The sequence below is a fragment of the Rhinopithecus bieti genome, unplaced genomic scaffold (genome assembly GCF_001698545.2).
Source record: "Rhinopithecus bieti isolate Rb0 unplaced genomic scaffold, ASM169854v2 scaffold_980, whole genome shotgun sequence".
NCBI lineage: Eukaryota > Metazoa > Chordata > Mammalia > Primates > Cercopithecidae > Rhinopithecus > Rhinopithecus bieti.
The window spans coordinates 739,691-765,048 of record NW_016803338.1 but is presented as its reverse complement, the minus strand read 5'-3'; the positions used below and the strand labels follow the sequence as shown (position 1 = coordinate 765,048).

At 39.4% G+C, this 25,358-nt stretch overlaps 2 protein-coding genes across 5 annotated transcripts in view; one reads left to right on the top strand and one right to left on the bottom strand.

Annotated features, from left to right (window-relative positions):
* NIF3L1 (NGG1 interacting factor 3 like 1) overlaps positions 1-25,358 on the top strand; it is a 48,209-nt gene that overhangs the window by 20,895 nt on the left and 1,956 nt on the right. Inside the window, exons 7-8 of one of the 2 annotated variants that reach the window (XM_017876136.1) lie at positions 1,978-2,062; positions 4,073-4,227. In XM_017876136.1, the coding sequence (XP_017731625.1) occupies positions 1,978-2,048 (71 nt within the window). In that variant the 3' untranslated portion in view covers positions 2,049-2,062; positions 4,073-4,227. Of the gene's footprint in view, positions 1-1,977; positions 2,063-4,072; positions 4,228-25,358 lie in introns of those variants that run through there. The other variant, XM_017876125.1, reaches the window with a different exon arrangement.
* Positions 2,264-25,358, bottom strand: part of ORC2 (origin recognition complex subunit 2) — a 58,987-nt gene continuing 35,892 nt past the window's right edge. For all 3 annotated transcript variants that reach the window (XM_017876042.1, XM_017876051.1, XM_017876061.1), the window contains exons 9-17: positions 24,006-24,104; positions 21,503-21,612; positions 17,064-17,196; positions 16,132-16,228; positions 12,503-12,649; positions 11,748-11,919; positions 5,717-5,778; positions 5,083-5,201; positions 2,264-3,171 (exon numbers count right to left, since the gene is read on the bottom strand). In XM_017876042.1, coding sequence (XP_017731531.1) covers positions 3,085-3,171; positions 5,083-5,201; positions 5,717-5,778; positions 11,748-11,919; positions 12,503-12,649; positions 16,132-16,228; positions 17,064-17,196; positions 21,503-21,612; positions 24,006-24,104 — 1,026 coding nt within the window. In that variant the 3' untranslated portion in view covers positions 2,264-3,084. The remainder of the gene's footprint in view (positions 3,172-5,082; positions 5,202-5,716; positions 5,779-11,747; positions 11,920-12,502; positions 12,650-16,131; positions 16,229-17,063; positions 17,197-21,502; positions 21,613-24,005; positions 24,105-25,358) is intronic.

Below are 25,358 nucleotides of genomic sequence, written 5' to 3'. Positions count from 1 at the left end.
ATCTTTTGAGACAGGGTCTCACTCTGTTACCCACCAGGCTAGAGTACAGTGGCATGATCACAGCTCACTGCAGCCTCAGCTTTCCTGGGCTCAGATGATCGATCCACCTAAGCCTTCTGAGTAGCTGGGACTACATGGTGGGTGCCACCACGCCCGGCTAATTTTTTGTATTTTTAGTAGAGACAGGGTTTTGCCATGTTAACCAGGCTGGTCTTGAACTCCTGGTCTCGAGATTGGCCTGCCTTGGCCTCCCAAAGTGCTGAGATTACAGATGTGAGCTACTGCACCTGTTTACACTGATGAGTGAAGTGATCAGTGTTATGTTCACTTCATATGAGTGAAGTGATCATGTATTAAAATAACAAATGATGCTAAGAAAGTCCAGTTTCTGGACTACTGTGAGAACTAATTTAGCAGTCCTTTCACAATAAATACAGCACTGTGGCAAATTTATAAACAATAAATGTTTGACATCTCCTGTGCCTTTTTTTTTTTGTAATTTTATTAAGAGTACCCAGAAAACCTTTCAAGGTTTCAGTAGGTCTGTTCAATCTTGCCAGAAGCAAGTTAACACAGTAGAAGAAATTAGAGCCTTAGCAGTCAAGACATAACTGCTAGAGCCTGAGGGACACCCATGCGGACACAAGTCAACAAACAGCATACAATAATATGCCAAGATCTTCACCAGATCTGTAAGATGCACTCATAAAACTTCTTTTGAAGAACTTAAAAATATTTTTAGTAAAAAAGCAGCACTACAAATTTACAAAGTGATTCTATCCAAATTGGCTTTTTATTTATTAATAATAAAGTCTACTGACAGATACTGCTTGCAAATAGTATAGACACAAAAATTATAAAAATAAACCAGTAGATATTTAGGGCAGATGCAAAAATTTGCACATTAGGTCATTAAAACTAGATATCTTAAGCAAAAAAAGCAAGGTGCAAACCAGCAAGTATGATATATTACCAATTGTGTTTTTAAAAGGAGAGAGACAGATACTTTTACATATGCATAGGCTATATCTGGAAGAATACTTAAGAAAATGCTATTAGTGGTTGCCTAAAGAACTGGGTGGATCAGGGAGTGGGCAGGAAACTCACTTTCACTGAATATCCTGTGGTACTATTAAAACAATTTTTAAAATCACATTCATGTACACATTTGTTTAAACATTTTGACTAGAGGTTATATTTAAGACTAAGCCCTTGGCCAAGCGCAGTGGCTCACCCCTGATCCCAGCACTTTGGGAGGCCGACGTGGGATCACTTGAGTTCAGGAATTCAAGACCAGCTTGGCCAATATGGTGAAACCCCATCTCTGCTAAAAATACAAAAATTAGCCAGGCATGGTGGCGTGTGCCTGTAGTCCTAGCACAGGAAGCTGAGGCACAAGAATCGCTTGAACCTGGGAGGCAGAGGCTGCAGTAAGCTTAGATGACACCACTGCGCTCTAGACTGGGCGACAGTGCAATTCCATCTAAAAAAAAAAAAAAGACTAAGCCCATGGACTTAACATAAAATTAATTTTTAAAAAAATGCCTTTAAAAAAATAAAAAAAGACAAGGTCTTGCTCTGCACCCGTACTGGAGTGCAGTGACACAATCATAGCTCACTGTAATCTTGAACCCCTGGGTTCAAGTGATCCTCCTGCCTCAGCCTCCACAGCAGCTAGGATTATAGGCATGGGCCACCATGCCCGGATGATTTTTTAAATTTTTTGTAGAGACAAGGTCTCACTATGTTGCCCAGGCTGTTCTTAAACTCCTGGGCTCCAGAGATCCTCCTGCCTTGGCCTCCTAAAGTGTTGGGTTTACAGGCATAAGCCATTATGCCTAGCCAAAATTACTTAATTATATACCACAAGAAAAATTATTTAAAAATTCCAAGGATTTTTGGAAATATTTTCATGAAAGAGGTTTACAAGATAAGAAATGAGTGAGAAATGCTGATGTAGTACATATTTTATTGCAGTGATATTTTCAGGAAGAACTTCATTTCCAAGTGTCAGATATTTCAGGGAGTATGTGACGACTGTAAGCTGACAACAGTAGCCAAGGTGAGCCTTTTTTTCTTTCCTAAGAAAAAAATCTCGTGCAAATATTTAGGAGGCTTGAAATCATCATTTTAAGGAAAAAACTGAAATATCTTACAGTGAGTTTTAGGTCTACTTGACAGAAGAATCAAGATTAAATTTACAGCCAACCATTAATATGTTACTCACCTGCATGTTATTCAGGAAAAGAAAAATATGTCAATATACAAGAATAATGAAATGTTTTATTTTTTGTGTCTTGAAAACAATTACTAAAATGTAATTCAGGATTTTATTTCTCTAGCCTGGCTTCTCACTGGTATCATGAAGGTCATGGCACAGACATTAACTGTTCCAAATATATGACGTATTGTTCTGTGCTTTCTAGGCTGGGTAGATACCCTATATACTTTGTTTTTCCCACTATCCCAACTGAATAGTAGTATAATATATTCCCTCCCCTGCCCCCACCAAGTACATAGCCTCAATCCAAAAGGAGAAAGCTGGATCACCCACCTCTTCCCAATCTATACCTTTTAAGTTGTTTTAGAAACAGTAAGAGATGACCTGCCTTCTCCATTACACTCGTTGGTTCTGACACACAGAATAGCAAACAAAGCCAATTTATGTGATGCCCATGTCTTTATACTTCCACACTCTGGAACAAACACACTTGCAAACAATCAGCTCGGGGAGTGTTAAAAGGCCCTCAAAAAATTCAGAATATCTTTAAGTATAAAATATTTCAAAAACATCCAGTTCCAAATAGTCCCTGAGCACACTGTTCATTCCAGCAAGAAGTCTCCAGAGAGGTAATGAATGAAAGGCACATTTTCTCCAACTTGAGGACCGCTGCATAGTACTAGACGGTACCAGCCAGGCTGATCAAAAGTTCTAATTGAGGACATCCCCCACCCCTTCCCAAATTTAAATCTTGTACGCTGGAAAAATAATTTAATGTCAGATGTAAACACAACACTTTCAACTAGAGGAGTGGCAGCTGGGGTACAACCCTTCCATGGGAGGTTCAAGAATAAAGGAAAGCTTCAAGCCTCCTCTTCTTCCTTTTCCAAGAAATCAGTCAATGTTCCATTATCAACAGGAATTAATAAATACTCTACTCCATCAGTTCCCTGAAAGATTTAAGAATACCTGTACGTTAGTCATTCATAAGAGGTATATGAACTCTTCTATTGTAGAGGCTAAAGAAAAAATGAATTTATTTCTTTGATGTAATATTTTTAATATATAAGTATAAAAATTAAGGCAAAAGGGCACATAGTCATATATACTTAAATATATGGAGTTACAGTTAAACAGCCTTATAGTGGAAAAGACAACTAATTAGAGGGTGGGTAGGTGGGTATTTATTTTTTTCATTGTGCTTTAGATCATTTTTCACTTTCCTGCCCTGTCCAGAATCTAACACTATTGATGTCTCTATCCTTTCTTCCTCCTTTCAACAAGATCCTTCCCTTTGGGTTTTCAATATTTAATACATTTAAGTATGTCCAATTTTTCAGTAACCCTCACTAGACATCTTCATTCCTCTCCATCTATCACATTATCTCTGCACTTCTCCAGGCAAGTTGGCTATGATGGCAGTCTCCATTTCCACACCTCATTCAACACAGTTCAACTGAGCTACTGCTCCCATTATCACATGGTTTGCTTAGACCATCAGGAATTTTATATTCCTAAATCTCACAGACATTCTCAGTCTTCATCTTTTTGGCCTCTCAGCAGCATCTGACACTGCTGACTATTTTCTCTGCATTAAAACATGCTTCTCTTGGCTTCTGTGACATCACATCCTGGTTTTCTTCCTAGTTCTCTGGCTGTTTCTCTCACCTTATCCTTTACTTGGCTTGTTAAATGTCAGACTTCTGGCCTTATCTCCTAGCTCTCTATTCTCACTAAATGTCCTCCCTTTAGGTAGTACCCCCAATGCCTGCTTTCAGTTATAACCTAAATATATAAGAATCATAATCTTCTCTCTCCAACCCAGATCTTTCTTCTGGTTTCTTGTCCTAGGTATCCAACTGCATAGTTGACATTTCCATCTGGAAATCTCAAAGGAACCTCAAACAGAGTTGTCTAAACTGATTAAGATCATGAACTCATCATCTGTCTCCCTAAAATGCTGCTCCTTTCTGTGTGTGTGTGTTTTGTTCTTTTTGAAATAGGGTTTCACTCTTGCCCAAGCTGGAGTGCAGTGGTGTGATCATGGCTTACTGCAGCCTTCACCTCCCAGGCTCAAGTGATCCTCCCACCTCAGCCTCCTGGGCAGCTGGGACTACAGGTGTGTGCCACCACAACCAGCTCTTTTTTTTTTTTTCCCCCCCATAGACAGGGTCTCGCTGTGTTGCCAGGCTGGTCTCAAACTCCTGGGCTCAAATGATCCACCCACCTTGGCCTCCCAAAGTGCTGGGATCACAGGCGTGAGCCACCACGTCTGGCCTCCTAGTCTTCCTTTAGATCTCAGCTCAGTGGTCACTTCTGATATCTATCCATAAATAGGTCAAATCCACCTATTTAAATAAATTCTTTCAGAACTATGTACTTTTTAATCATAGGACTTCCTTACAGTTAAAATTTTATGTATGTGATTACTTGACTAATGTCCATCTCCCCCATTAGACTTTAAGCTCTATAAGAAAAGCAATCAAGTTTTTGCTTACTACTGTATCCTAATACTTACTGCAATATCTATGCAGTTAGTACTCAATAAATATAGACCAAATTAATGAATGAGCAATAGGGAAAAAACCAAAGAACAGAATTATTTGACTCACACCATGTTTCTAATTGCCTATTACTCTGGACTAGAACATATGAGGAGTTTTCTGCTCTGCTCTGCTCTGAAGCAGGGTACTTCTACCATGGCTCTTTCTACAAACTCAAATGGCATATCCCCTAAATGAATCTGCGACCCAACGCAGGACGTCAGTTTCAAAATCAGATCTGAGTCAAAGGTATACTTGTCCTTAAGTAAATGATATAGACTATTCCTGGCATACAATGCTACAACAGTGGAGTCTTACCTTCTTTGTTCTTATAAGCTTGTGGTCCCTAAATTCAGTTAACTGGGCCCGGAGTGTCAGCTCACTATTGACAAGGAATGCCTCCCGACACTGCTGGTAAAAATCTTGAAAAGAAAGGCCTGGCAAGTTCAAAAGGATATGAACATAAGTCAGCACTTAAGACATGACCCAATATACAAACACCCATACAAAAGAACACAGAATAAAAGTGCTATTTGCATGTTATCCCAGAGCAGTGAACAAGTATTGATAGGACTTTTAAAGAACAAGTAAGTCATGAGAGCAGAACAATTATTAAAATGTTTGTTGAAATCATTTCTGCCAAAGGGGAAGACAATCTCCTAAGATGCCTAGAATATGAAAAATATGTAATTGGCAGATACACATCCATAGTTAGCACAGAACATTTTTAAAGTAAGCTGGGTTTATCTTTCAATTTGTGTTGGCAAACACCTTGCTCGGCAGTGGATCTGTAGAGCTGCTTGAAAATTTGCTATGTGGCAGACATACCCATCATGAGTGACCACTTACTCACTGCTGTGAAAAACTACACTGCTGTCATTAAATTCCAGAGAAAGGAAATGTATGGGGTAAAACAAAAATTACACAATTGAATGTCATAAATATTGGATACCAGTGTAAGAAGGGTTATCCTGGTTGTCCAGCTGGTACTTTATTAGTAGCCTGAAAATTCCCCTAAAAACAAAAAACAAGAATTTAAATCCAAAATGTTAACATCAAAAGGTAACAACTAATAGTAATACACAAAGAAAATGTCAAATACTTGGCCTATCTGCATTATCTTCTGTGCCTCCAAGGAATATCATATCCTTGCCTACTTAAACAGAAAGCTTTTTTATTTCGTCTAAAGAAAAATATAGGCTGAGTGTGGTGCCTCACACCTGTAATCTCAGCACTTTGGGAGACTGAGGTGGGAGAACTGCTTGAGCCCAGGAGTTTGAGACCACCCTGGGCAACACAGTGAGACTCTGTCTCTATAAAAAATTAAAAAATCAGCCAGGCATAGTGGAATGCGCCCATGGTCTCAGCGACTCGGAAGGCTGAGGTGCAAAGATCACTTGAGCCTGGGAGCTTGAGGCTGTACTTGAGCAACAGACACCCTGTCTCAAAACAAATATGAAAATTTTTTTTCTTACTTTTTAGGTTAGCCTTGGTAGAAAAGTTGGAATACAGAATAACATCTAAAGAGAAAAATATCAATCCAATATCCATTAACACTTGGTATTGAGATCATACGGGGTATGCTGTTGTCTCAAATCTTTGTGGAATGAAGTGGGTGGAAATACCACAAATTCATACATTTATATACTGCATATACCACTTTATACCTTGCTTCTTCACTTTTTGATTTTTCCCATGTCTTTAAAACTTCTCCTAAACAAGTTTTTCTTTTTTTCTTTTTTTCCATCTGTAAGAAGAACTTAAGGAAGTTTTAACAGCTGCTTATCTACCATGTACCATAAACTTACCATTTCCCTATTGGTTTGGATGTTTACATTATTTCTTTCTTTTTTTTTTTTTTTTTTTTTTTGTTGAGACGGAGTCTCGCTCTGTCGCCCAGGCTGGAGTGCAGTGGCCGGATCTCAGCTCACTGCAAGCTCCGCCTCCCAGGTTCACGCCATTCTCCTGCCTCAGCCTCCGAAGTAGCTGGGACTACAGGTGCCCGCCACCTTGCCCGGCTAGTTTTTTGCATTTTTTTTTTTTTTCAGTAGAGACGGGGTTTCACTGTGTTAGCCAGGATGGTCTCGATCTCCTGAACCTCGATAGATCTGCCCATCTCGGCCTCCCAAAGTGCGGATTTATAGGCTTGAGCACCGCGCCTGGCCGTTTACATTATTTCTAATTTTTAGATTAAAAATAACTCTATAACTCTTAATGGGTGATTGGATACAGAAAAAATAATTCTGCACTAAATAAAACTGTACCTATTTCTTCATATTCTGAATTATTTCCATAGGAGAGTGAACCAGGTAGAATTATGGGGTTGGAAGCAGTGTTACAAAACTAAGACTCCCATTAGTCCTTGGGTATGCCAAAATTCAAAACTTATATGCATTTTCATTTTTATGCAGGTCCAGAAAACAATGACTATAATCATATTTTGGATCATCTCAATGAACACTTTTTTTTTTGAGACAGGATCTCGCTCTGTTGCCCAGGTTGGAGTGCAGTGGTGCAATCTTGGCTCACTGCCATCTTGGCCTCCCAGGTTCAAGCGACTTTCATGCCTCAGACTCCTGAGTAGTTGGGATTACAGGTGGACACTACCACACCCAGGTAAATTTTTATATTTTTAGTAGAGATGAGGTTTTACCATGTTGGCCAGGCTGGTCTTGAACTCCTGGCCTCCAGTGATCCGCCTACTTCAGCCTCCCAAAGTGCTAGGATTATAGGAGTGAGCCACTGCATCCCGCCCTCAATGACTACTTTTTAACTAGGTACTACTACTAACTCCAGAGCTGAATTTTGGTTAAAATTTTTATTCAATCACCAAGTAAAGTCTAAATGATACTGGAGTTTGCAGAATCAAGCAGAATTTCAAAATAGTTCAAATAAAATGTTGAGGTCAGCACACAGACACTGAGGCATGCCAAAATAAAAAATACTTGCATTAGACTGGGCATGGTGGCTCATGCCTGTAATCCCAGCACTTTGGGGGTCAAGGTGGGTGGATCACTTGAGGTCAAGAGTTCAAGACCAGCCTGCCCAACATGGTGAAACTCCATCTCTACTAAAAATACAAAAACTAGCCAGGTGTGGTGGTGCATACCTCTAGTCCCAGCTACTTGTAGGACGCTGAGGCATGAAAATTCCTTAAAACCCAGAGAGGGAGGTTGCAATGAGCCGAGATCTCGCCATTGCACTCCAGCTTTGGCGACACCATGAGACTCCATCTCAAAAAAAAGCTTGCATTAGAGTAGCCATTGCCATATTTAATGTTGTGAGTTCTCACAATGCGTGGACCCTCAACTTTACACACAATAACTTCCAACAGTCCTTCAGCAGTTAAGGACTTTTATTATTAGTAATAACAAAACTGAATGAAGACTTTGTCCCCAATTCCATCAAAAAATTTCATTAGATAACCATTTAATGCCTATTTCAATTTTTATTTTATTTTTTTGAGACGGAGTCTCGCTCTGTCACCCAGGCTGGAGTGCAGTGGTGCGATTTCGGCTCACTGCAACCTCCGCCTCCCGGGTTCACGCCATTCTCCTGCCTCAGCCTCCCAAGTAGCTGAGACAACAGGTGCCCACCACCACGCCCAGCTTATTTTTTTGTAGAGACGGGGTTTCACCGTGTTAGCCAAGATGGTCTTGATCTTCTGACCTCGTGATCCACCCGTGTTGGCCTCCCAAAGTGCTGGGATTACAGACGTGAGCCACCGTGCCCGGCCTTTTTTTTTTTTTTTTTTTTTTTTTTTTTTTTTTAAGACAGAGTCCCACTCTGTTGCACAGGCTGGAGTGCAGTGGTGTGATCTTAGCTCAGTGCAACCTTTACCTCCTGGATTCAAGCGATTCTCCCTCCTCAGCCTCCCAAGTAGTTGGGATTACAGGCATGCACCACCATGCCGGGCTAATTTTGTATTTTAGTAGAGATGGGGTTTCACCATGTTGGCCAGGCTGGTCTCAAACTCCTGACCTCAAATGATCTGCCTGCTTTGGCCTCTCAAAGTGCTGAGATTACAAGCATGAGCCACCGCACCCAGCCTGCATATTTCAATATTAATGCAAGGCTTTATTTTTATTTTTTGTAGAGATGGGGTCTCACTATGTTGCCTAGGTTCGTCTCAAACTCCTGGCCTCATGCAATCTTCCCTCCTCTGGCTCCCAAAGTAGTAAAATTATGGGGTGAGCCACTATGCCCGGCCGAGTTCAATGCTAATCTTATCTTCAGTGTTCAAATCAGCTTTATAGAGTAACAACATTCATTAAAATTAGCATTTGAGGGTCAACATTTGAGTCTTGTGGTGATGGTACAGCTGACTATATACATGGAGATAGTTATACAAGGCTACAGGTAACAAAACTGCACAGAAATTTACACACACACACACACAAGTGCAGCATGTATAATAGTGAAATCCAAATAAGCTTGATGGATGGGATTATAACAATGTCAATTTCTTGGTTCCGATACTGTACTGTGGTTATATGAGATGGTGGTGGTTGGTGGAAGTTGGTGCTTTGGGAGGAGGGTACATGAGACTTCCTGGCATGTATTTTTGTAGCTTATTCTGAATTTATAATCATCTCACAACAAAAGTTAATCCCCACCACAAACACACAGGTAAAGAAAACAAATTGCTGGGGAGGGGTTAAAAAAAAAGATATCCCCAGAGTCCCTGTGTACACCATCCTCTATCTATTCCTCTTTATTCTTCTCCAGGGTTAGTACCTAATTTTTTTTTTATTATTTTAGTACCTAAAATACCTAATTATTCTGAATTAGGTATTTTCATTTCCATGCACATTTAAAACTTTTATTCATATTGATATATACATTTGAATACTATATGTTTTATATGGTTTTATTTCTATACCAAACATCTGTTCAGTTCAGCATTTGTCCTAAATGAAAATATCTGGTTTGGGCAATATATATCATCACACTACTATCATCCCATATAAGTCAAAATCCTGGCTGCCAATGCCACTTCTAAACCTAGAATGCAGCTGTGCTGTGGCTTCAACTCTGCTCACTGATTTATCATTCTGTTGCATTGAGATGTTTCTATTTTGAGCCAGGGTATTTATTTTTAAATTTTGTCTATTATGCTGTGTCTTTGGAAAAAGAGGGGATGAAAGAGTGAAAAGTATTATGCCATCTTGACCACAAGTGTCCCTTTGTTGCTCTTTAAAAACAAAAAAAGAAATTGTCTCTGCTAGACTTGCTTGTTTCTTCTTCTTTTTTTTTTTCTTTCTTTTTTTTTTTCGAGACAGAGGCTCACTCTGTCACCCAGGCTGGAGTGCAGTGGTGCCATCTTAGCTCACCGCAACCTCTGCCTCCTGGGTTTAAGCGATTCTCCTGCTTCAGTCTCCCAAGTAGCTGGGATAACAGGTGTGCGCCACTAAGTCTGGCTAATTTTTGTGTTTTTAGTAGAGGCAGGGTTTCACCATGTTGACAAGGCTGGTCTCGAGTTCTTGACTTCAAGTGATCCACCCGCTTCGGCCTCCCAAAGTGCTGGGATTACAGGTGTGAGCTACCACACCCAGCCGACTGTTTATTCTTTAGGAAACTAAATTTTCTTTCAAATTTAAAATAAAAAAATTCATTTACATTTTGATTAATTTATAGATCAAATACCTATTTTTTGGAGACAAGGTCTTGCTCTGTCACCCAGGCTAGAGTGCAAAGGAGTGATCTTGGCTCCCTTCAGCCTCCCCAGCTGAGACTATGGGGGTACACCACCACACTCAATTAATTTTTAAAACTTTTTGTGGAGATGGAGTGTCCCTGTGTTGCCCAGGCTGGTCTCAGGCTCCCAGCTGGAGCAATCCTCCTGCCTTAGCCTCCCATAGTGTTGGGATTACAGGCTTGAGCCACTGTGCCTGGTAAGTCTAACACATTTCTAATATGGAAAGAATTGCTACTCTTATAATATTTAATCTACCCACCCAAGAACACAATATTTTTCGTCTATCCAGCTCTTAATTATCTATTCTCAGCAAGGTTTGTTATTTTTCAACACTTCATCTTGTTAAATATAATTCTATAATTTTATGCTTTTGTCAGTGGGTAAAGTTTGTTACTAAAAGCTTCTTTCAACAGGCTAATTATGCAATTTCTTTCTTTATTATTTTTTTGAGACAGAGTCTCACTCTGTCGCCCAGACTGGAGTGCAGTGGTGCAATCTCAGCTCACTGCCACCTCTGTCTCCTGGGTTCAAGCAATTCTCCGGCCTCAGTCTCTTGCGTAGCTGGGACTACAGGTGTGTCCACCACACCTAGCTAATTTATATATTTTTGGTAGAGATGGGGTTTCACCATGTCAGCCAGGCTGGTCTCGAACTCCCGACTTCAAGTGACTTGCCTGCCTTGGCCTCCCAAAGTGCTGGTATTACAGGCATGGGCCACTAAGTCTGGGTAATTATGCAATTTATTTTTTGCTGGCTTATGCTGTAATCAGCTTGCATTTATTTATTCAGATATGCCTCTTGGTTAGGCTGCTGTAAGGGCTTGACTGGAGACATCATACAGTGATGTTTTGGAGCTGACATATCTGGATCAAAGTCTTTGTGCTACTGACTATCCACCTTAGGATCAAATGAGGTATTGCATATAAAGTACTCAGTGTCTGGATCAGAATTTTCAATATGTAATGAAAAATAACCATAAAATTTAAGTAAAAGTCATGAAAAGTCTGCTTTTTCTCCATTATGACCACTCAGGTGCTCATATTCAGAAATATCAAAATATATTAAGAAATAAAAAGTTGGTACTCTCGCTTTATTACTGAGCAATTTGATAAGACTGCTGTTGACTTATCTGCCTACCCTATAATCCAGTACTGGTAACTATTATTACTATAATTTCTCTTAATCCTTCAAACTAACTAGGGACTTCAGTATCACCATTAAAACCTAGTAGTACATATCTTAAAATGTATAGTTTTTAAAAAAGAAATATGGTTTTCATCCTTACCTTGCATTAGGGGTAAGGCTTCGTAAGACATGAGTAAGGGAGTTAAGTGGCAGGGATCCAGACTGCTTCACCAGAAGAGAGTTCTCATAGGAAGTTTCTTCAGTATAAGGACTATATGTAGTAGTTTCATACCAGAGCCAGTTAAAAAGACTCTGCTTTGCATGATCCCACACTAGCACATGATCAAATAAAACAAGAATTACAAATTATTTTCATATTGTCATGTTACTAGATTCCACTTTACAAAAGAATGAGAAAGGATTAAATAAAAATGAATCCCAAAGTTTTCATTTTGCCACTTCCATATCTAAATCAGTAACTCACAATCTAATTTCATTTTCAACCAACATCTGAACCTTTATTTTATATTAAGCATAAATTAAAATCATTACCAATGCATTCTTTTTAAAAAATTAGTAATGTTTTAACATTTTCTTCTACAGGATTATCAGAAAGTCTATACATTAAGTTCATAAAATAAATGCTGCAATATTACAAGAAGAGAAGGAGACCAAAATAATAGTTGTGTCTTTTCTCTCCATTTAACTTTAGACTAAAACATCCTTATTTAGTATCTGAATTTTATTTCCAAAAGTATGTTCTAAATTAGATTGAGAACACGTTTTGGCAACCTGTGTTTTGAACATGTAAAAGGGGAAAAGCATTCTAAAACAGTAAAATTTTCTGATTTACATTAATACTATGTTTTGTAAGACTGATATCTCTAGAAGGAAAAATAGTAACACTTAACTTACTGAGAGGAGCGTTGAGGTGGTCAATGGATGCTATAAGGTAAATGTTATGCAAAGATGACAACTGACCAATGACTTGCTGGCTCTTCTCTCCTCTCAACATCTGGCTATCCAAATTGTGGATGAGAAGGAAGAGTTCTAAAGAAGAATCTAAAAAGAAAAGACATCCAATTATTATTATTATTTTTAGAGGGTCTCACTCTGTTGCCTAGGCTAGAGTGCAGTGGTACAATCATAACTCACTGCAGCCTCCAACTCCTGGGCTCAAGCAATCCTCCCACCTTAGCCTCCCGAGTACCTGGAACTACAGGCGCACACCACCACGTCTGGCTAATTGTTTTTTTGGTAGACGGGGGTCTCACTAAGTTGCCCAGGTTGGTCTTGAACTCCTGGACTCAACTTGGCTTCCCAAAGTGCTAGGATCACAGACGTGAGCCACCATGTCCAGCCGCAATTGTTATTTTTAGTGATATTTCAGTGATTATTTCCTCTACCACACACAACGCCTAGGTATTAAAAAATATATTAAAGTAGTATAGGATAAAATAATGATTGCTTAGGGGTATGTAATTTATTTGAGAAGATATGTCATTTACTCATAAAATAGACAAGACATGATTAGCACTGAAGTCAGGCCCTACAGAAAGCAGCTTTTTTGTGTGTGTGTTTTTTGAGACAAGTTCTGGCTCTGCTGTCCAGGCTAGAGTGCAGTGGCGTGATCTCAACTCACTGCAACCTCGACATTCCAGGGCTCAAGCTATCCTCCACCTCAGCCTCCCGAGTAGCTGGGACTATAGGTGTGTACCACCACACCTAGCTGATTTTTATAATTTTTGTTGAGATGAGGTTTCACCATGTTGCCCAGGCTGGTTTGAAACTCGTGAGCTCAAGTGATCTGCCTGCTTTGGCCTCCCAAAGTGCTGGGATTACATGTTTAAAGGCAATTTTATTTTTATTTATTTATTTTTTTTGGAGACAGAGGCTCGCTCTCTTGCCCAGGCTGGAGTGTAGTGGTGTGATCTTGGCTCACTGCAACCTCCAACTCAACTTCCAGGTTCAAGCGATTCTCCTACCTCAGCCTCCTGACTAGCCGGGATTACAGATGCGCACCACCAGGACCGACTAATTTTTTGTATTTTTTGTTGAGACAGGGTTTCGCCATGTTGCCCAGGCTGGTCTCAAACTCCTAACCTTAAGTGATCCACCTGCCTCGGCCTCCCAAAGTGCTGGGATTACAGGTGTGAGCCACCGCGCCTGGCTTTTAAGGGCAACTTTATTTTTAATGTACACTGTTGATCCATTACATGGAACCCACAGTCAAGAACACTATAACTCATAACTGAAGGAAGTTTATATACACAGGCATTTTTTCCCCAAGGCACATCACAGCCTTCTTGTGCTTGGGAACACTAGATAGCATTCTAACACTATGCTTGGGGGCCATTTTAAACAGCCAAATCACTGACACAAAAGCAGAAAAATGTGAAAAATGTAGCACTGAATGGACTGCGAAAAGGACGCTTGCTTATAGTATGAGAGCTGAAACAAGAAGGCAAAGCATTGCCTTGTTTGACCTCTGCTTAGAATGTGTACATTGGGCAATGCAAACTTTTTGCCACTCTGTGTATGTTTCACTTTGCAAAAGTGCCAAGAGTATTGATTTTGGGATTATAAATAAATGTTAGCAAGCAGGTAAATTTGTTATTATAGAATTTGTGAATAATGAGAATCAACTCTACCTGTTTTCAAATGTGTACAGTTGGTATACACGTGTATATTGTCTGGCTGGGCTCATGTCTGTTAATCCCAGCACTTTGGAAGGCCCAGACAGGCGGATCCCTTGAGGCCTAGGAGTTTGAGACCAGCCTGGGCAACACAGTGAGACTCCATCTCTACAAAAAATTTTAACAATAGCCAGGCAGATGGTGTGTGCCTGTAGTCCCAGCTAATGGGGAGGCTGAGTTGGGAGGATCACTTGGGCCCAGGAGGTTTAGGATGTAGTGAAATGTGTTTGTGCCACTGGATCCCAGCCTGGGTGAGAGAGCAAGACTGTGTTAAAAAAAAAACCAAAAACAAAAAAGTATACTGTCCATTTCTATCAAGAACTGTGGATAAAATGGGTGTGGAAGTGTGAAAGGAAATTTGGGACAGAAAGCTTTTCAGGTTGGAAACAAAATGAAGATAAAACTAAAGAACATGCTAGAATATTGACAAGATAAAAGTACTATGGAAACAGAGCTAGGATTATTGACATTATCAATAAAATTATCCATCAAAGCAGTTAGGCATTCTCAAGTACTTCTCTTAATTCTTAATTTAGTCATTATTAAATGGCAATTAACTATCAGAGACTATATAATACTATTTCCAATTTTCTGACATACTCACATAACCAAAACATTCACACCAAAAGAATCAGAGATCTTAGTATATAAAATTATCCCAATGTAATGATATATACACAGAATAAAGAAATAATGTTTTATTTATTTATTTTTAGACAGAGTCTCACTCTATTGCCCAGGCTGGAGTGCAGTGGTATGATCTTGGCTCACTGCAACCTCTGCCTCCCAGGCTCAAGCAATTCTCCTGCCTCAGCCTCCCAAGTAGCTGGGACTACATGTACGTGTCACCATGCCTGGCTAATTTTTTTTGTATTTTTGTAGAGATGGGGTTTCACCATATTGGCCAGGCTGGTCTCGAACTCTTGACCTGTGGTGACCCACCCAGCTTGGCCTCCCAAAGCGCTAGGATTACAGGCGTCAGCCACTGTGTCCAGCCAAGAAATAATGTTTTATAAAAACATTAAACAATATAAAAATATCAGACAAAGATGTAACACTCAAGTGGAGGCACTTTACACAAGCAAAACAAAACCTGAAAATTATTATGAAATAAATTAGCTGGGCTTGGTGGTGCACACCTGTAATCCCAGCTACTTGGGAGGCTGAGGCAGGAGAATTGCTTAAACCCAGGAGGCGGAGGTTGCAGTGAGCCAAAATTGCGCCACTGCACTTCTGGAGTGTTTTATAAACAGAAAAAGGCTTTTGGATATACAAACTTAAGAAAGTGGGACTAACATTTTCTTCCCTGTTAAGTTCACAGAAAAGTTCATAGAAAAGGTCAAATTATTTTAGAGCACCAAGATAAGTGCCATTATTAAAATAATCTTTTTGGGCCAGGTGTGGTGGCTCACACCTATAATCTCAGCCCTTTGGGAGGCCAAGGCAGGAGGACTGCTTGAGCCCAGAAGTTCCAGACTATCCTGGGCAACATAGCGAGACCTCATCTCTACAAATAATAAAAAATTAGCCAGGCACAGTGGCACACGCCTGTGATCTCGGCTACCTGGGAGGCTGAGGTGGGAGAATTGCTTGAGCCCAGAAGGTCAGGGCTGCAGTGGGCCATGATGGTGCCACTACACTCCAACCTGGGCAACAGAGAGACTGTCTCAAAAAAAAAATATATATATATATATATAATAATGATAATAATAGTAACACTGTATGTATATGTATGTATATAATACATATATGTATGTATAACTGTACTATATGTATATAAATACATGAATAAGTAGAAGTATATGCTTAACTTTACCCTAAAACTACAGAGCATCTACTTCATGTTACCTTCTTTAAATCTGTTTACTATCCAGTCTAGCTGATCCAGTATACTGCGGAAAGTACCCATATGATCGAGGACTTCTTCTGTTATAGAATTCAGGACCTATATCATGAATATGCAAGAGGTGCCACATTAATTACAATTTATTGTCATATACAACTAGAAAATCAAAACTTTTTTATAAATTAGTAATGAATTTGGATTTCCCAAAAGTTTAAAAAAATCACTTTAAAAAATTCTACTGGTACTCGATGAATTATATCTAATTCATTGTTTTTTGCCTGAGTTGTGGCTAAAAGAAAACAGAAAAGAATAGCAAAGATGTCAACGTAATAGGTAATATAAGAGGGCAGCAAAAACAAATGAAAACGCTCCCAAGAACATGAGAAACATGAGAAAACTACAGTTCTATCAAAGGAAACAGGACACAAACACTATAGACACTTTTAAAAAGGAATACTACATGACTCAATATCCAGCACCCAAAAGATTTCATGTTCAAATGATGAAGAGATATTAAGCATTTGAAATAAAAATGATCTATGATAAATGTATTGTAAAACTATAGTCTTCACATCCTGTTGCATTTTAAAGCATTTTCACAGCATGTAGTTTTTGCCTAATAAAGCATTTTCATAGTTTATAACAAAACTGAAGACCCCATAATTCCCTTCTTCAGAAGTACCACTGATACTCATGTAGTAAACAAAGCTAACATATTTTCCTAAGTTTTAATATATGTCAGTTACAACGTAGGACATTCAAAGACGGTTTCAAAGCTAGATTCTTCTGAGTCCGAACACATGGTATTAAGCACTATACAATCCTACTACTGTGAAGACTAAAACAAAAATTCTTTAATACTCCATCCTCATTTATGTGGGGGCATGAATTGGCAGAGGATATAATGTTTTCCCTTTAACATTTTGAAACTTACTGATTTCACACTGATTCCGGGAAAGAAGCCATTGATGACAACGTGAATGGAATCTTGCAGCATAGTGGTTCGAAACCTTTCTAGTAAATCTCTCTTAGAACCCAAACCATAAAGCACAATGTTGAACCCAAGGCTGTTAGGAAAGACAGTATTCATGCAATTAAACTTCAATACCTCTTATTACCAATTTTATTATCAACCAGTTTCCTTAAATTAAGCTTATAAAAAATACAGGAAAGGGGTAAGGCACATTGGCTCAAGCCTGTAATCCCAGAATTTTGGGAAGGCAAATGCAAAAAAGTTTTTCATATATGTATATATACTTTTTTTTTTTTTGAGACAGAGTCACTCTGTTACCTAGACTGGAGTCCAGTGGCACTCTTGGCTCACTGCAACCTCAGCCTCCCAGGTTGAAGCGACTCTTCTGCGTCAGTCTCCCAAGAAACTGGGGCTATAACTGTGCACCTGGCTAATTTTTATATTTTTAGTAGAGATGGGTTTTTGTCAAGTTGCCCAGGCTGGTCTTGAACTCCTGGGCTCAAGTAATCCACCCACCTTGGCCCCCAAAATTGCTGGGACTACAGGTATAAGCCACCACGTCTGGTCAAAATATTTTATTAAAAAAAAAAACAATTAAAAAATTATCTGGGTGTGGTGGCAGGTGCCTATAGTTCCAGCTACTTAGGAGGTTGAGCTAGGAGGATCACTTAAGCCAAGGAGTTTGAAGCTGCACTGAGCTATGATGGTGACACTGCACTCCTGCCAGGGCAACAGAGCAAGCCAGTGTCTGTAAAAAAAAATTAACTAATTAATAATATATATTTTTTCAAGATGGAGTCTCGCCCTGTTGCCCAGGCTGGAGTGTAATGGCACCATCACAGCTCACTGCAACCTCTGCCTCCCGGGTTCAAGTGATTCTCCTGCCTCAGCCTCCCGAGCAGCTGGATTACGGGCACCTGCCACCAGGCCCGGCTAATTTTTGTATTTTTAGTAGAGACGGGGTTTCACCATGTTGGTCTCCAACTCTTGACCTCAGGTGATCTGCCTGCCTTGGCCTCTCAAAATGCTGGGATTATAGGCATGAGCCACCGTGCAAGGCCAGGAATCAATATTTAGTGATTTAGCTATCCCAGTTCTTCCTCTTCCTTCCTAAAAAAAAAAAAAAAGTATTCTTTTCAAAAATTATTATTGGCCGGGCATGATGGCTCACGCCTGTAATCCCAGCACTTTGGGAGGTCGAGGCAGGCGGATCACTTGAGGCCAGGAGTTTGAGACCAGCCTGGCCAACATGGTGAAACCCTGTCTCTACTAAAAAATACAAAAATTAGCCTGGCTTGGTGGCAGGCACCTGTAATTCCAGCTACTTGGGAGGCTGAGGGAGAAGAATTGCTTGAACCTGGGAGGTGGAGGTTGCAGTGAGCTGAGATCACATCACTGCACTCCAGCCTGGGCAACAGAGTGAGACTCCATCTTAAATAAATAAATAAATATTTATTCCAAACTCATACAAGGTAAAGGCACAATTTTATTATCTGTATACCAATTTGTTCAGTAGCTTCACTGTAGCTTCTATTACTTTTCAGATGACAGATGACTGGAGGCAAGGAAGTTCATTGCCAATAAAAGCCCTAAAAAGGCTGGGCGCGGTGGCTCACGCCTGTCATTCCTGCACTTTGGGAGGCTGAGGTGGGCAGACCACGAGGTCAAGAGATCGAGACCATCCCGGCTAACACGGTGAAACCCCATCTCTACTAAAAATACAAAAAATTTAGCTGGGCATGGTGATGGGTGCCTGTAGTCCCAGCTAATTGGGAGGCTGAGGCAGGAGGATGGCGTGAACCCGGGAGGCGGCGCTTGCAGTGAGCCGAGATCGCACCACTGCACTCCAGCCTGGGCGACAGAGCGAGACTGTCTCAAAAAAAAAAAAAGTCCTAAAAATTTTACAGGCTGAAGCAGAGTTGAAATTGATAGATTAAATTGAAAAGGTAAGCAGAGGTCAAGTAACAAAGGCCTTGGTAAGTCATACTAAACCATTAATTCACTAATTCCAAGGAGAATGAGCATTTATTTATTTATTTTGAGATGAAGTCCTGCTCTATCACCCAGGCTGGAGTGCAGTGGCGCGATTTTGGCTCACTGCAACCTCCGCCTCCTGGGTTCAAGCAATTCTCCTGCCTCACCTTCCCAAGTAGCTGAGATTACAGGTGTGCACTACCAAGCCTGGCTAATTTTGTATTTTTAGTAGAGATGGGATTTCACTATGTTGGTCAGGCTGGTCTCGAACTCCTGACCTCAGGTGATCCACCCACCTTGGCCTCCCAAAGTGCTGGGATTACACAGATGTGAGCCACCATGCCCAGCCAAGAATGAGCATTTAAAAGTAACTAATGAGGGGTTAACAGAAAGGTTTTAAGTAGGAAAGTAACATGTTCTTTTCAGAAAGATCACATTGGCTATGTTTGGGGAATGGACAGGAAGGAACAAAACTGTGGAAGATTAAATTTAGCTGTCATGGAGAAAAATGTAAACATGTCAAGAACTTTATAGTCAAACCAATAAGATTTGGAGACTGATTAGATGTGGAGACTGAGTAAAAGAATAAGAATGGCTCAGTGCTGGGCGCGGTGGCTCATGCCTGTAATCCCAGCAGTTTGGAAGCCAGGGCAGGAGAACTGCTTGTGCCCAGGAGTTTGAGACCAGCCTAGGCAAGATGGTGAGAGATGGTGAGACCTCATCTCTACACAATAAAAAATAAAAAAAATGAGCCCAGGCATGGTGGTGCACATCTATGGACCCAGCTATTCAGGAGGCTGAGATGGGAGGATTGCTTGAGCCCAGGAGGTTGGGGCTCCTTGAGCTGTGTTCACACCATTCTGGGTGACAGAGTGAGACTCTGTCTCTTAAAATGAAAAAAAAAAAAAAGAAGAATGATTCAGTTTTCTGCCATAGGCAACTACACAAATGGAGTGACTAACATTCACTCATTCACTCTGCTGGATAGCAGGGGCAGGTGGGAACAGTGGATTTCAGATGAGCTTAATTTTATGTATGTTGAATTATTTACAGGACATCCAAGTAGAAACTTCTAATATACATTCAGATATCCAGGTCTGCTACTGAGAGTGAGGTATGGGTTGGAGGTTAACTGTTACATGAGTCATTCATATACAGAAACCAACTGAAGCCAGAAGAGTGAATGAGCCCACCCAGAACACCAAGCACTAGAGGTCAAGCTAAAGTCCAACTCCATGACTGTTTACGAAGGTCAAGCAGAAACAGTATTTATGTGATGCTCTCTGGCAATGCAGGATAACCTAGAAATGGAAGAACAGAAAAGAGGTAACCTCCAAAGGTAGAGATTACAAGGTCAAAGCAGCAGAAATAAAGAGGCAAGGAATTCAGAGAGCTAGCAGTTCCAATCAACTTGCTGACTATAAGGTCTCACCTGAGAAGCAAAGCAAATTAAGTTATCTAAGTTGACATACTGGGAGAAAAAAATAATGATGGGCTAGGGATGGGATTAGAGTGAAGAGCTTACAAATTTATAATGCACAGATCTATAATTAGTTATTGAGAGAAGCCGAGGTTCTTGCAGGCAAGTTAATCATTCCCTTCCTAGCATAACTTTTTTTTTTTGAGACAGAGTCTCTCAAACCCCCGGGCTCAAGCAATCCTCCTGCCTTGGCCTCCCAAAGCACTGGGATTATGGGTATGGGTCACAGTGCCTGGCCCATGGATCTACCTTCTTATTTACCTCAGTGACAATGTAACTGTGAGTGTGCATGTATATTCACATTCGTGTACATTTTAAGCACTTCCTTATGTTCAAGTCTTTTTAACTGCAAGGATAAAAGTAATTATCATAAAAGCAAATACTATGTTTTGATTTCACTCATTCTTCTAGGCATTTTAATGGAAATTTAAAATTTAATCTGAGGTGTGTGAAAATAATAAAAGTGAAAAAAATTCTAGGAAATAATGTTAAAATAGTAAATTAATGCTTATAGAACAAATCTGCTCATAAAATTCTGAAAGTCTGTAGTACACATACATAAGATTAAAGTAAATATTATCCTTTCATTTAAAGAACTATGCTGTGGAAAACTGGATTAAAATCTAATTGGTATATTTATTTATCTTGACAAATTAAATATACAGGTTTTTTAAACCAGTAACATAATTCTAAGAAATGCTATTTATCTTATCAATGGCTGTCAAGTCTGATAAACACAAATTTCTTAAAAACTGTAGAATTTCTGGGAAGAGTCATACAATAAAGTGACATTTCTATATGAGTCATAATGTCTATTTTACATTTATTTTATATATGACTAAATATATCAAACTCATTGTAAAAGAAAATGTTAACTTACTTTAACATATTCATGTAAATATGTATTATTCTTTATTTTACAAGGGCTTGTAATGATAATACTTACTGTAATTGCAGCATCCATTTATGAAATAATTTTTCATACTGTTGATTTAGTTGTTTAAGTTCGGCAGAAAAGGAAGGGGAAACTTTGCTCAATAAGTTACGCAAAGTTTGCTTTAAAAAAAAGGAGGAGGGGAAAAAAGTCATTCTCAAACCACAGATAGCAGATCAATCCAAACAATTTCCTTAGAAGTTGAGCTTAGAAGAAGCCAATTGGAATATTACTTTAATCTGGTTTGGCAATGAGTGTATCAACTGATAAACACAATTCTTAAAAAATAATTTGTTTTCTTAAAACTGTTAACATTCTTTTTAGTAATAACAGCAAAGAATTTGGTAAGTTTTGTCCAGAACCATTTAAATGATTATAAACTCCAAGAATAAGGTTTTAATTTAATTCTCAGAAAACATTAAAGGTTCTTTATAATTTACTTACCATTATCATTAGTAAAATAAATCTGTATCACTGCTCCTCTTCCAAAAGCTGTTTCTAACAAATCCTTTATCTTTGATATGTATTGCAAATTTTTAAAAACAATAACATAAATAAACTGAGGAAAGTGCATTGCCTTGTACCCCAAACTTGGAAGGTCATGCTGATGAATCAGAGATCATTTTTGAAATAAAACTCCAGCAAAAGCTACACATGGGTCTTCACTCTGGCACTACCATGTTTTCATGATTCCACCACCTTTCAAGTAAAATATTCTTTAAATACTGAAGATTAGAGTTGCGATAAATATTTCAGGTACTCTGGCTTGTACAGTGTTTATTTAGTCACAGTTAAAGCAAAACAGGACTACCTTTAAGTAAAATTGTTAACTAGGTTACTAAAAAAAAAAAAACTCTCTTATCTCTTCTGAGTTCAGAGCCCTGAAAAAGTAGAGAAAGCACTAGTATCTTTTCCAGCAGTCATTTACACTGTATTATCTGATCATATTCACACTTGAGTGTGAACTCTAGAATGTTATCTCATGTATGTACTTTCATTTCAAACTTTTTTTTTTTTGAGACAGAGTCTTGCTCTGTCACCCAGCCTGGAGTGCAGTGGCATTTCAGGAGGTTGCTCACTGCAACCTCCACCTCCCAGGTTCAAGCGATTCTCCTGCCTCAGCCTTCTGAGTAGCTGGGATTACAGGTACATGCCACCATGCCTGGCTAATTTTTGTAGTTTTAGTAGAGATGGGGTTTCGCCATGTTGGGCAGGCTGGTCTCAAACTCCTGACCTCGTGATCCTCCCGCCTTGGCCTCCCAAAGTGCTGGTATTACAGGCGTGAGCCTCCGTGCCCGGCCTCATTTCAAACTTTAATTAATATTCATGGAAAGCTGCACTTTCGACCCCAATATCCAGCTGTACTAGAATGAGGCAGAACTGGCAATCTAATTTTGAGCCTGGGCTTTAACAGACTGTGTTTTCCCACTTTTTCTCTTATGCCTCTGCTGTTGTCATGAGGATAACATGCCTCAGCTAGCTTGCTGGTCCAATGAGGAAGAGAAACATGGAGCAACTCCTAGATCAGCCAACCTCTGACTGACTTGCAGACATGAAAAATAAATGCTTATTGTCACATGCTACTGAAGACTGTATTGATTAGCTATGCTATGTTTACGATCAATGAAAGGCTTTCCTCTCCCTGACAGGTGTTTCTTTCATCCCCCTAGAGATCTTTTTGCCTCTAAGTATGATGAAGTCCTAGACTCATGTGTCCTTCTCCCACGTTGCTTATATTCTCTGATCCGAGTCTCAATACCAATGAGCCAGGACTTAGATTGTCAATTGAAATTACTACTGGCAAAGATTTTCTCACTCAGATGGTTCTGTCTCCTCTCTTAGAGAAGTAAAATCCCAGCAAGTATAACTGTATGGTTTTTTTTTTTTTTTTTTTTCTGTAAAATGAGCTACTGGAACCATAGTACATGGTAATTTTGTTACCACACTGGGCAGGTTTTCCATAACATCCTCAAGTAGAATATCCTCTACTTTTTGCAAAGTTTGTAACTGAGAGAAAGTCAGGTTGCAGTCGCTGTTTTATGACCAGTGTGAGGTTTAGTAAATACATATAGGTTAAATGAATAACAGAGATTAATGGTAAATGGATATCAAGGACTATGACCCTGATGATTATCACAGATCCTAAAGAAATAATAAACAAATAAGAGGGGGAAAATGCATAATTACAGTCTAATCCAGTAAATTATTTATTTTTTTTTTAGATTTTAGTAACAACGAGGTCTCCCTATGTTGCCCAGGCTGGTCTCGAACTCCTGTGTTCACGTAATCCTCCTCCCTTGGCCTCCCAAGGTGCTGAGATTACAGGTGTGAGCCACATGTGCCCATCCTATTTACTATTTGTATAATAAAAGAAGTAATAATCACATTAACTTGTGTTTCATTTGATCAGGACAATAATTCTACTTGTGTATACTTTTCAAATCTGTTGCTTATGTAGCATATTTTTCAGGACAGAGTAAAAAAAAATTTAGAAGTAACATTCCTTGCAACATACCTGATCCAGTTTAGCTCTCCTTAGCTTCTGCAGCGTTCTATCTGAGGTTAAAACTTTTGAACTGCTGTGAGCTTCAAAATACTCTTCTACTAAGTCACTCTGAAAGTGAACAGAGTAGTCAGTCTTCAGTAGCTTCAGATATCTGTCTTATATCAAAATTAGACAGTAATATTAATGTAAAATAGGACATGTGAAATTCTTTACTTGGTAGTCTTTTTAAAGCAACAGTACCAGTTAAGGCCAAGCATATTTAATTTCAGTAATAAAACTGAGTAATTACTAGGATCATATAAGTTAAAGAAATGACTAGGTGAAGTAGTAGTCTGTTCCTAAAAATGATTCCTAAGTTACAATATGTAATTTCCATTTAGACTAAAAAAAGAGAGATGATTTTACATATCAAGATCTTTGTTTCTCCTCAAGTAAATCTTTTTTCTTTTTCCTTTCTTTATTGAGGAAGGGTCTCACTCTGTCACCCAGGCTGGAGTGTAGCAGTGCAAATACGGCTCACTGTACCCCCAACCTCCTGGGCACAAGGGATCCTCCCACCTCAGCCTTCCAAGTAGATGGGAAGGCAGGCATGCACCACTACACCTGACTAATTTTTTAAATTTTTTTTTTTGCAGAGACAGGGTCTTACGTTATCCAGGCTGGTTTCAAACTCCTGGCCTCAAGCAATCCTCCCACCTTGCTCTCCCCAAGTGCTGGGATAACAGGCATGATGCCTGGCCTCAAATAGTCTTAGCAAATTCTTTAATATTAGTATAGCTGAAGTACTGTGAAAATGAGGAGGAAATCAACTGCAAGGTAATAAAAGAAAAAAAAGAACCACAAACAAATCAAAAAACTTGCCTACTATTCCAGTCAAGTGGAATTTTCTTCTCACACTATTTGTTCTTCTTATTTTGGGCAGGACTAAACTCTAGGGTGGTAAGGAAGGGACAGAAAGCTATTTAAGCAGTAGGCTCCTCAATTGCTCTGAACCTTTAGACACAGCACCAGGATAATTAGCCTTTTCTAAAACCAGGGTGCCAGCAGTATTCTTCCAAATGACTCAGCATGGGTCCCTAGCCACATCATTCATTACACTGACTTAAATACATCAACAATGGTACAAAAACAAGATACACTGAGAACTCATGCCTCCAACTGTCCAATCAATATTTACTTAAAAGTTGTTTTTTCTTTTGTTATTTTCATTCTAATCCTACAGCATATTTTAAAAATTATTTATTTATTTATTTTTGAGACAGAGTTTCACTCTTATTGCCCAGGCTAGAGTGCAATGGCATGATCTCGGCTCACTGCAGTCTCCGCCTCCTGGGTTCCAGCAATTCTCCTGCCTCAGCCTCC